Below are 11,283 nucleotides of genomic sequence, written 5' to 3' on the forward strand. Positions count from 1 at the left end.
TGAGGCAGCTAATTTGTAGTCTTTTCCTTTGGCTTGAGCTATTACAGTATCCAGTATAAAACTACATCTCCCATCCTGCCACAAAAATTCTCGACTAACCAGTAGGTGTTGTTGCAATGGTGGTGACGGAGGGACATTGAATGACTTTGGCTCCATCACGAGAAAGATCCCGGTATTAGCTCACTTAAATTAATAAATTACGACCATGGAGGCTCTTATCCCCGTAATAAACAAGCTTCAAGATGTGTTTAACACTGTGGGCGCGGATATAATACAGCTGCCGCAGATTGCAGTAGTGGGAACTCAGGTAAAATGCTCTGCTTGTGTGCATTTTGTGTCTTAGCGCCTGTCATGCTAGTAGCCACATAACCTCGAATTAATGCATGGACAATGAGTTCAACAATATTTACTACAATCTTACTAATTCACATGCTAAAGTTTAGTACATTAGAGACGCCAAGAAAGAGTTCTGCTAAAATTCCAGTCCTTATTTTGACTGATGCTAATCTCAGTTGCACAGTGTGCTCAGACATTGGGAATGAAATCTATTTTGATCACCTCTAATTAAGAGTCCCAGATAACTAAAACCAGATCAAAGCTTGAGGTGCAAATACCTCAGCTGGGATTAGATATTTCCATCTCAGGCTATATTGGTGTACAGAAAATAATTTGTGCTCTATCCCTTTATCAAATGTCTTTACCATTTGTATCTCCAGAGCAGTGGAAAGAGCTCTGTGCTGGAGAGCCTGGTGGGCAGGGACCTGCTGCCTCGTGGGACTGGCATTGTAACCAGACGACCTCTCATCCTTCAGCTTGTCCATGTAGATCCTGGAGATGCCAGGAAAATTGAGGATGGCGGTAGGTGCTAACACCCCTCTCATCTCCCCTAATACAGTGTCTAGTTCTCCATTCATGTCTTTTTTTCCACACTCAGGGAAAACATTCCGATATTAGATTTCCTGTATGTAGAGAAGATGTAGATTACCCATCATCAGTACATATTTCATCACTTTAAAAGTGCTCTCTCTGTCACTGTCTTTCTAACCACTTACAGATGCCATAGAGTGAAAAAGCACCATGCTTCAGAGAGATACATTTTACAGGTGTCTTCACATTTAATAACCTGGTGTAGCTTTTCTAGCTCAGCCCCTTCTTCTTCCTCAAATCCACAATTTTTTTTTAGTTGCTTTTATCCACCACAGCAAAAACTAGGCATTGCCAGGCATCCATCATCATGTTAGCTGTGCTTGCTTAGCCTCCTGTACAGAGTAGTTTTTTGAAGCTAGAATGCAATTTCCCTGCTTTCGAGATACTAACCTTTTAACTTTGACCCATGACTCACAGCCAGGGACGGTGAAGAGTGGGGGAAGTTTCTACACACTAAAAATAAGGTATGAACTTGCATAATACTGAATATTTTTATTTGTTAAGTGGTTGTCGCTTGTCGTGAGGTTTTGCTGCTTTTTGTTTTGCAGATCTACACAGATTTTGACGAAATCAGGCAGGAAATTGAAAACGAAACGGAGCGAGTGTCGGGGAATAATAAGGTGAGACAGAAGGGCTGTATTTGTAAGTTTTTCTGAAACAGAATGGGGCTTTAAACACATATTACAGAGAGTATGTGAGATACATAGGTGTCTTGCATTAAGGAACAGAAAATATTTATCTGTCTTTGTTGTTTGGAATTCTTAACTGTAAATAAATTAACTGGGAAAACATTAATTATGATATGAGTATGAACTGTAGAAGAAGCTGTGCATTTACAGATCATTAAAAAGGTCACACAGATGGAGTTTTTTTTTTCCTCTTTTGATTGTTCGTTATTTTTTTCTTTCTTCTTCTTGCTCTTTATAGTGACTATTTGTAGATTATGCAGATAATATGATATACTGTGTCTGGCACTGACACATACTCATTCAGAAGGAATGGATGTATTATGATAGTTAGATTTACAGGAGACCTTTGTAGAAGTTTGTCATGTAATTACCTACACAACAGCGGAGGTTGTGTATTTGTTGGCGTTGGTTTGTCTGTCTGTTAGCAAAATAACTTACAACATTATCAACAGATTCTGATCAAATTTTCAGGAAATCCCAGAAATGAAATAAGGAACAAGTGATTAGATTTTGGGTGTGATCCGGATCACCACCTGGATCCAGGAATTTTGAAAAGGAGTCTTCACTGTGGGGAGATAGGGATAATTTTTTTGCCATTACAGCTTCTAACTCAGAAATAATGCCCATAATCATTGGCTCAGTGCTTCTACTTAATGTTAAGAAAACAGAGGAAAGTGGAGAATTTTCATGCTCACATCTACAGCTAATATGTGTATGTCAGTAGAGTCTGTTTAAAGGAACAGTAAGAAAATGTACTGAATATGTAATTTCAGACTGAGTCCTTCTGTTTGACATACCTGCTTAGTTTGGTAAAGTGACAGTTCCTCTTAGCTATCTGGTGATGATGGGTGGTGTGAGCGAGCATTCTTCCCTTTCAGTCAAACTGCATTCAGTTTGGGAGGGACTTGTCTCACATGCTCAGTCTAAAATTAGAGCTACATATCCAAGCACCACCATTTAGATATGATCACTGAAAAAGCTCTTTTGTTCCTTTGCTGTGAACCTGTTTACATAGCTGACATGACAGGGAGAATGGTGTTTGTTTTGTTAGGCAGCCATTACCAAGCCCAGTCCTTAAAAACAAAGACTGGACAACATAAGCTTTAAAGGTATCACCGGATTCTGCTGTTTAAATAAAAAGCTTTGTCTTGTACAAAAAGAAAAAAAAAGAAAACCTTTTTTTTTTTTTTTTAAACTAAAACAAAGATGGTGGGAAGTGACAGTTTTGAGGCCAAAATACTTGTTAACCAAACTACTATTAGTTTGGAAAACTGTTTTTTTTTCTGGACATATTCTGTAAAGCAATTATTACTGTTCCTCTGCAGGGAATCAGCGATGAGCCCATTCACCTCAAGATCTTCTCTCCCAATGTTGTCAACCTCACACTGGTGGATCTGCCAGGAATCACTAAGGTAATGCATGCTGAACTTCCTGCCTCCCAACCTGCAAGTCAAGGCTTTAATCATCAGATGCCCACGAGGGAAATTTGTACCTTCACTCTTCATTTAAGAACCATGAAATGCCTAAAAACTGATTAACTAGAAAAGCTTGGTCACCTGTGTTAGTTTCCCAGTCAGGTGGATGTGTTTAGGTAGGTGAAATTTGTAGATGAAGGGGATTTTACAACACAGTTAGTCCTGATGTTATGCTATCAAAGCCCAGATATACACATGCTTTGATTCTGGCCTCATTAGTTGGTCCCCTCAGGTCAAACAAGAGTTAATTTAAGAAATCCCTTGCCTTAGTGTCTAACGAAGCAAACTGACATGTACTGTGTCTTTTCCTTAATTGGTCTTGTTCCCCATCAGGTGCCTGTGGGTGATCAGCCTAAGGACATCGAGATCCAGATAAGAGATCTAATCCTGAAGCACATTTCAAACCCTAACTGCATTATCCTGGCTGTCACGGCAGCTAACACAGACATGGCTACCTCAGAGGCCCTCAAGGTGGCACGGGAGGTCGACCCTGATGGTGGGAAAGCCTGAATGAGATGGTTTTAGTTTAAATCAACCAACATCCTCTGGATGATCAGTTACTTTTCCAGTACTTATTGACATTTTTATGAATGTCTGAATCATCAGGTAGGAGGACGCTGGCTGTGGTGACTAAACTGGACCTGATGGATGCTGGTACTGATGCTATGGATGTGCTGATGGGCAGAGTCATCCCTGTCAAACTGGGCCTAATTGGAGTAGTTAACAGGTCTTAACATCTAATGTTTTAGTTATTGTTGAAATATTTTTAGTGTATATGTTGTCATTGTAATATGGTGCAGACTTCCCTCCATAAATATCTGTGTTCTTGTTTTTTTTGACCTTTCAGGAGCCAGTTGGATATCAATAATAAAAAGTCAGTGGTTGATGCGATACGCGATGAGCACGCTTTCCTGCAGAAGAAGTATCCGTCTCTTGCCAACAGAAACGGAACCAAATACCTGGCTAGAACTCTGAACAGGTAAACTTACCTCAAGAGTTCATCTGTGTGCTTCATTTAAAGATCAAAAAAACAGCTGCTTATTTTACACAAAACAGATGTTTTATTAAAGATTTTAAAGAGCTGTAATTAAAGGTGTATATAAACAGCAACAGTTTATTTGGAGTGGGCTATTTTTAGATGCAGTGGCTTGATAAGTGAATAACTCTGTAGTCTGTTTCCTCTGTGTGTCAGAATCTTTCTTAAAGGTACAGTCTGTAAGAATAACTCACATCTAGTGGTAAAAACAGGCATAGAAGTTTAAATGCCAAGGACAGTTGCGAATGTACAGTGGCCGTCAGTGACCAAAATTCTTCCAGACGTAAACATAACTATCTGTGAGTGGATCCAGTGGCCTCAGGTGGAGCGATGGCTGCATTACAGGAAACTACTACAAATATGTCAGTATGTGTACTGTCTTCTTCTATGTGCTTTTTAAGGCGTTACTTATCCCAAACAATTCTCTCAGGAAGATCAGACAAAGCAGTTTTAAAGCTCAAAGTGTTCTTGCGCCATACACAGAGTTGTTTGTGTATTTAAAGACATCGTAATAAAAATGGTGGCAGAAATATGGAAGCTGCCATGTATGTGGGCCCATGGCAAGTAGATATAAATGGCTCATTCTAAGAGAATAAAACACAATAGTTATTTTAGTAAAGGGATTAGATACCAATAGAAACACAGTTTTGTAATGATATATTCAATTTTTTTGTCATTGATCATTGAACAGCTTTACAGAGCAGAACAATGATACAAGATTGCTTATTTTTTATATTTTAAACTATTTTATCCCTCATTTTCTGAGATTTAATCCCTGTAAGAATTCTCTGTTGTTACTTTTTCCCTTTTTTGGGGTTTGTTTGTTTGTTTTTTCCTGTAGCATTTGGTAAAACTTCCAATATATATATATATATATTTTACTCAAGTCAAAGATTGTGTGCATCTTTCTACAAGTTTCTACAATGAAAATGTAATTTTGTGGAACTGGTGAAATCGGGTCAAATTCTTTGGCTCATTGTCTTTCTAGAGGGCTTATTATGTCTGACCATTTGTTATCTAATTGAGTTGAGTTTTTAGATGTCACACACCAAATACTTTATAAAAACAACACTGTCTTGCATCAGAACAGCTACACATAATGATGCTGCCACTGTTGTGCTTTACAGTTTGGATGCTGTTCCTTGGCTTGTAAACTTAACGGTTTTAAAACATTATGTTGGTTATTAAAGGCAAAAACAAAATGTATGGTCTTTGGTATGTGCAGCTTTTCATAGAGATCTATTTCTGCAGCCTTTTCAGGTTTGCTGCAGTTGTGGATCTTTTTACTTTTTGCATCAAAGTTGTATTTCTTTCCTGAGTGGTTTGACAGCTCTGTGGTTACAGTGTTTTAGAATTTTTGAACAAAGGAATGGAGTAACTTAAAGTGTTTTTTTTTCTTTTTTCCCCTTTAATATGTCAGTCAAATCAGCCCTTTATCTAAAAACATAAAAGGGCTTTGGCATAAATATACCTGCAGTAATGTCATTTATCTTGTCAGAAGCCTTTGGATTGAAAATCAACGTGAAGTACCTGTAAAGCCATTTACTTCATGTCACTCCTTTCTTTATCCCATGCATCTCTGTTTTTCTTTCAGCCATTTTAGTGCTTTTAAGGACAGAAGCCCCATAAAAAATAAAAAAAATAAATAAATATATTCACATTTCAGATCTCCTGGAACTATGAGTGTGTGAACTAAGTATCTTTCTAAACACATTTATTTAAAAGTAGTAAAATTGACTTGAAATGAATGTTCCAAATAAAAAAAGAGTATAGTTAGCTGACATGAAATCTGTGGAGATTTTGAAAAATGGGTTTTAATATCTTAAGTTCCAGCTCTAACTGTACTGTGTAACCAGGAAACATGACGTCACTTCATCATCAATACGATGAACGCGAGAAGCAGCTCTGGCATTGCTGAGAGCCATCAGAGAATTGCTGTTGTCTGTCATTTGAAATATAACACTCTGCCCTTTCCTGCCATAATGTTAGGTTACTGATGCATCACATCCGAGACTGTCTCCCTGAGCTGAAGACACGGATCAACGTCCTGGCTGCTCAGTACCAGTCCCTGCTCAGCAGCTACGGCGAACCTGTAGAAGATCAAAGTGCCACCTTGCTCCAGCTCATCACTAAATTTGCTACTGAATACTGCAACACCATCGAGGGAACAGCCAAATACATCGAGACAGCTGAGCTGTGAGTAGCAGTGCCTCTCCCTCGCTCTGCCACTTGGTGATGCTGTTGATCCAGCGAAGTGAAAATGAGCAAGCAATTGCACTGGTTTCATCATTTAATATAATAAAACTTGTGAGTTGAGGCACGCACAGCCTCGGTGAAGTGGAAGCTGACAGGAGTGCAGGCCATGGGGTTCACATCACAGCTAATATCCCCCTCCTGCTGTTTTACAGGTGCGGTGGAGCCAGAATTTGTTACATATTCCATGAGACTTTTGGCAGAACGTTGGAGTCTGTGGATCCTCTTGGAGGACTCAGCACAATCGATATATTAACAGCCATAAGAAACGCAACAGTAAGTGCAGCTGCATCGTCTCCTGAATATGACATCATTAGCATGTTTCCCTGACACTTTAATTTAGGGATGAATTGTTAAACGTCCAGAAAAAAAATTTGTTTCCATCAGATACAACTTATTCTCCTTTAAGTACATATTGCCCTGATTCATTGCTAAACTGAAGCCTCCTCCTCCTCCCCCTGTATCAGGGTCCACGTCCATCCCTGTTTGTGCCTGAGGTTTCCTTTGAGCTGTTGGTAAAGAAGCAGGTGAAACGCCTGGAGGAGCCCAGTTTGCGCTGCGTGGAGCTAGTCCATGAGGAGATGCAGAGGATCATCCAGCACTGCAGCAACTACAGCACACAGGTACACCACAAACAATGAGTGTTCATTTCTCTTTTATATACAAACAGATTCATATTGTTTTGTTTTGTAGGAGCTGCAGAGATTCCCTAAGCTGCACGAGGCCATTGTTGAAGTGGTCACCTCCCTCCTTAGAAAGAGACTGCCCATCACTAATGAAATGGTACCAACCTTGGCTTGCATGTGGGTAATAATCCCTTTTGAGTAATGTAGTGATAATTAAAGCTGTCCTCTTTCTTTGCCACAGGTCCACAATTTGGTTGCTATTGAGCTGGCCTACATCAACACTAAGCATCCAGACTTTGCAGATGCCTGTGGGGTCATGAATAACAATATAGAGGTTTGTACTCACAAAATAATGTTGTTTTTGCTATTATTGACTTTTTAGGATTTGGGAAGTGTTTACTAATCCAAACCAATCATAAATAATCAGGAAATTTATATTTTACATACAGAATCTAATCTGCAGTTCCAGTTTTGGTTTTGTATAAAAACATCAAATGAAGGAACATCTGTTTTTGTGTGGTTTTTATAGGAACATAGGAGGAACAGGATGAGAGAGCTGCCTACTGCAGTCCCCAGGGATAAGGTAAAATTAACAAATGTATTTGAAGATATGATAAAGGCAGCTCATTTGTTTTCATATTTGGTTGCAGTCCGCAGAGTCCCTCATTGCACCACAGGATGAGAACCGGTGAAGCAAATGCTTCGGATAGTTTCCATCGAGGAATTTTATCCCGCATGTCTTCGCTTTTTCTCAGGGAGACTCCTCAACTTTTAACTGCTCGCCTCCTTTATTCTGTCTCTTTACATTTCTGCTCAGTGCCTTTTATTTTTTTTTCTCTCATTCCTGCTCTCATATTTCTGCTAGTCTGTTGGCAAAGGCCCGGCAGGCCCAGCTGTGGTTTCTGGCGAGCCCTCTGCGTCTGGAGCAGACATGGACAGTGCCAAGGTGGGCACATAATGCAGCTCGCTGGCTCTGTGCCTGGCTGGCTGTGGGTCTGGTGGGGCATGGATGGATGGTTGGATGGGTGGATGCGCATGGGCTGCTTGCATGCAGTATGATCTTTGTCTGCTGATGATCTACTCTTATTTTGCTCTCCCTCAGCCAGAGCAATCTTGCACCATCAGCAGTTGTGTTTCTTAAGTCTGTTTTATCCAACATTTATCCTGCAGAAAAAGTTTTTGTCTCCCTCTCTTTCCTTTTCTTAACACTTTGGCTGGTTTGTCTTTTCTTAAATAATAGGGATTGTGAGGTAAAAGTCAACCTCTCTTTTGTGCATCATTCAAACATTTTTTTTATTGTTTCTGTTTGCAGTGCCTGCTCAGCACTTTAGCATTTTTAAGCTCAAAAGTCAGTAAAATGACCACAAGAAGACACAAAATGACAAACACAAACAAAGTGTCAGCAAACATGAAATGACCAGTAGCACAAACACAATGACAATACAGAAAATGGCTAATGGGATGCAAAATCATTACAAAAATATGCAAAGTCACCACAAAAGTTTGTAAAATTATTTAAAAAAAGATTAAAAACAAAAACAGAGACACAGAATGACCAAAAGGAAGCAGGAAAACATCAAAGGGAGGCAAAAAAGACGACAAAGGGACGGGGCACAAAATGGCCAAAAAGACTTGGACAAATGATTAACAAAGCAACGAGAAAAGAAAGAGATCCAGACTGTCTGGAAAATTACTAAATGAGATGCAAGATGATCATATGCATATAAAAAATGACTATAGCTGGATGCTAAATAAACATAGATGCAAAATTACCACAAAAGGATCCAAAGTGACCATAAAAGGAAGCGGGACTACTTCAAAGAGGAGAAAAAAAAAACAAATAGACACAAAATGACAAAAAGAAAGATGTGAAAATGACCACAAAGGCAGGCAAAAATCACTAGGTCTAAATAAAAGTGAGCATGTGTACAACACAGCAATAAATAGATGCAAATTGACCACAGTGGCACAAAATGGTTTGTTTTATTAGTTGCTTAAAAAGTCTGTGCTTACTACCCCATTGCCTCTTAATGTATTCATGCTAGCAGCATGGCCCTGATGATGAATGTTGGTCCGTTGGAGAGTAACTTTGTGCTCCCCAGAAGATAAACCTATTAACATTTAGTTATGTATTGTTTTGCAGAGCGGCTGCATGAACAGCACAAAGACATTAATTTCATTACAGAGCTTCACATTTTTACAATTTTGAAACATTAGTTTTAGGTTTCTATGATTTCTTTTTATGTACTTGGCTTCCTAACAGAGGTGGTTGCATATGAATCAGTGTTATTATCCAAACCATCCTGCCTACAGCGAACCCTGAAAACATGCAAAACAGAGCTGGACTAATCAGTTTGTGGCCTTTCTGTTATTCTTGTCTCAGGCCTCAGCAGCAGGGCTCCAGGGCGAGCAGGACGGCACAGGGAACTGGAGGGGGATGCTGAAGAAAGGGGAGGAAGCCCCAGGCTCCGGACCTGGAAGCCCTCTTAAAGGAGTCGTCAACCTTCTTGATGTGGTAACCAAACACTGGTCTCACTAGCACTGACCATTATTTCTATGAGTTGATGACAGATTTAGACATCACCTTTTGTCCTTCTAGCCCGTCCCGGTTGCCAGGAAGCTGTCGTCCCGTGAGCAGAGGGACTGTGAGGTCATCGAGCGCCTCATCAAATCTTACTTCCTCATCGTTCGCAAGAACATCCAGGACAGGTAGATCAACACGCTCCTTTAAATCATGCAGTTCAAATAAGGCAGTTCTAATGACCTGATGTACTCAGTCTGTTAGGTGATAGTTTACTTGACTATTGACCAAGTATTTTATGTTGGGGGATAAAAGAAAAGAAATAAATGTTCTAAGCCCAAATAGGTTTAGTGTCACAAAGACTTTGCAAACTATTACAATGGAGGAAAGTAGAACTTTTCACAGACCTTTAAATGTCTCCCTTTCTTCACTTGGGTTGTTGAATGGAAACGCCCCCTGCAGGGCTCATTAGGGTTAAATAGTTCATATTAACTCCTATTTGAATTGCTTGAAACATCTACAGGAATGACCACCTGATGGGTCACTTTCAAGCCCCTCCATTTGGGGGAACAACACAGCTAACGGGCCGTCCTGCCACCTTGTTCTCAACCATCTGTTCGGTCTGTTTCCTCTCTCTGCCCCGCAGTGTGCCAAAGGCAGTGATGCACTTCCTGGTCAATCATGTGAAGGACAGCCTCCAGAGCGAGCTCGTTGGCCAGCTGTACAAATCGGGTCTCCTCAATGATCTGCTGACTGAGTCGGAGGATATGGCCCAGCGGCGCAAAGAGGCCGCCGACATGCTGCAGGTAACAGGCTTCCTCCTTGTAGTGTCAGCTTTTCCCCGGTGTATCAAGTGTGGTTTTTATTTTTGAGAGCATGTTATTGTTGTCCACAGGCATTACAGAGAGCCAGTCAGGTGATCGCTGAGATCAGGGAAACACATCTGTGGTGAAAAACGAACCCCATCTGTTATCTGCCCAATCACGCCCAGAGGACCGACGCTTCACGCCCCTCATCATGTCTGAACTTGAACTTTTGGTTTTGCAAACCTAAAAATCTTTTGATTCCTGCTCCAATATACAGTAGGTATCATGTTGGCTTAAAAAAGAAAAATAAGTTAATTAAAGTTATTTAAAAATGCTTGATGTTATATAGAAAACTTGAAATGCACCGCCCGAGTTTACTAATGTTCAGAGTTTAAACTGAAGTCAACTAAAAGCAAAGATTCAGCTAAAGGCAAAATACTTTTCGGTTTTGATGACAGGCGGTGGTTAACCGGGTTGGAAATGGACTTCTGAGTGAAGCGGAAAGTTAAAAAAAGGTGATTTTGACAGCCGTATAAAGCATTCTCAAGCAGATTCAGCTGCAGGTCATAAAATAATCAGAGATGCTCTCCAGCCCCTCGTTTGCAGCCTTTTCACTTAGAAGTAGCTCTCATGCCCGAAACCACTGAGTCTCCACCAGTTTCATTTTTGCACTATTGTCACCACACTGTATTGTACAGAAACTCTTTCATTCTAAAATTATTGCCATCTGATTTATTTATTACTGTGTTATTTAAATGTGTGGACAGTTTGATGATCACTGTTGCAGCTAGTTAAGTTTACATATCGCTGCCTATGTATAAATTCATGGTGCACTGTGGTCTGTGTATGGCTCCAAAATGAAAGAATAAAGAGGTATTTTATTGCCGTTCACTTTGTTTGGGATCATATGTGTGTAGATTAGTGGAATTGCAACACAAGAACCACTTACT

At 40.0% G+C, this 11,283-nt stretch overlaps 1 protein-coding gene across 2 annotated transcripts; it reads left to right on the plus strand.

The window, feature by feature from the left end:
• The first annotated feature begins 46 nt into the window (after positions 1 to 46).
• On the plus strand, positions 47 to 11,224 carry LOC121635046 (dynamin-1-like protein). Of its 2 annotated transcripts, XM_041978079.1 has the most exons (19): positions 47 to 307; positions 717 to 858; positions 1,345 to 1,391; positions 1,476 to 1,547; positions 2,942 to 3,028; positions 3,425 to 3,587; positions 3,698 to 3,818; positions 3,939 to 4,070; positions 6,117 to 6,323; positions 6,536 to 6,656; positions 6,848 to 7,003; positions 7,074 to 7,163; positions 7,248 to 7,340; positions 7,536 to 7,589; positions 7,872 to 7,952; positions 9,390 to 9,521; positions 9,606 to 9,715; positions 10,174 to 10,333; positions 10,423 to 11,224. In XM_041978079.1, the coding sequence occupies exons 1-19, from the start codon at positions 206 to 208 to the stop codon at positions 10,477 to 10,479; spliced, it is 2,127 nt and encodes a 708-aa protein (XP_041834013.1). In that variant the 5' UTR covers positions 47 to 205; the 3' UTR covers positions 10,480 to 11,224. The 2 variants fall into 2 exon arrangements, with proteins under 2 accessions (XP_041834013.1, XP_041834014.1); XM_041978080.1 differs by lacking the exon at positions 7,872 to 7,952.
• Positions 11,225 to 11,283: the final 59 nt, after the last annotated feature.

The sequence above is a fragment of the Melanotaenia boesemani genome, chromosome 23 (assembly GCF_017639745.1).
Source record: "Melanotaenia boesemani isolate fMelBoe1 chromosome 23, fMelBoe1.pri, whole genome shotgun sequence".
NCBI lineage: Eukaryota > Metazoa > Chordata > Actinopteri > Atheriniformes > Melanotaeniidae > Melanotaenia > Melanotaenia boesemani.

Coding starts and splice junctions, on each gene's coding strand:
- LOC121635046 (XM_041978079.1), top strand. CDS start 206: ATGGAGGCTCTTATCCCCGTAATAAACAAGCTTCAAGATGTGTTTAAC. Junction 308..716: donor TTGCAGTAGTGGGAACTCAG/GTAAAATGCTCT, acceptor TTGTATCTCCAG/AGCAGTGGAAAGAGCTCTGT. Junction 4,071..6,116: donor CTGGCTAGAACTCTGAACAG/GTAAACTTACCT, acceptor CCATAATGTTAG/GTTACTGATGCATCACATCC.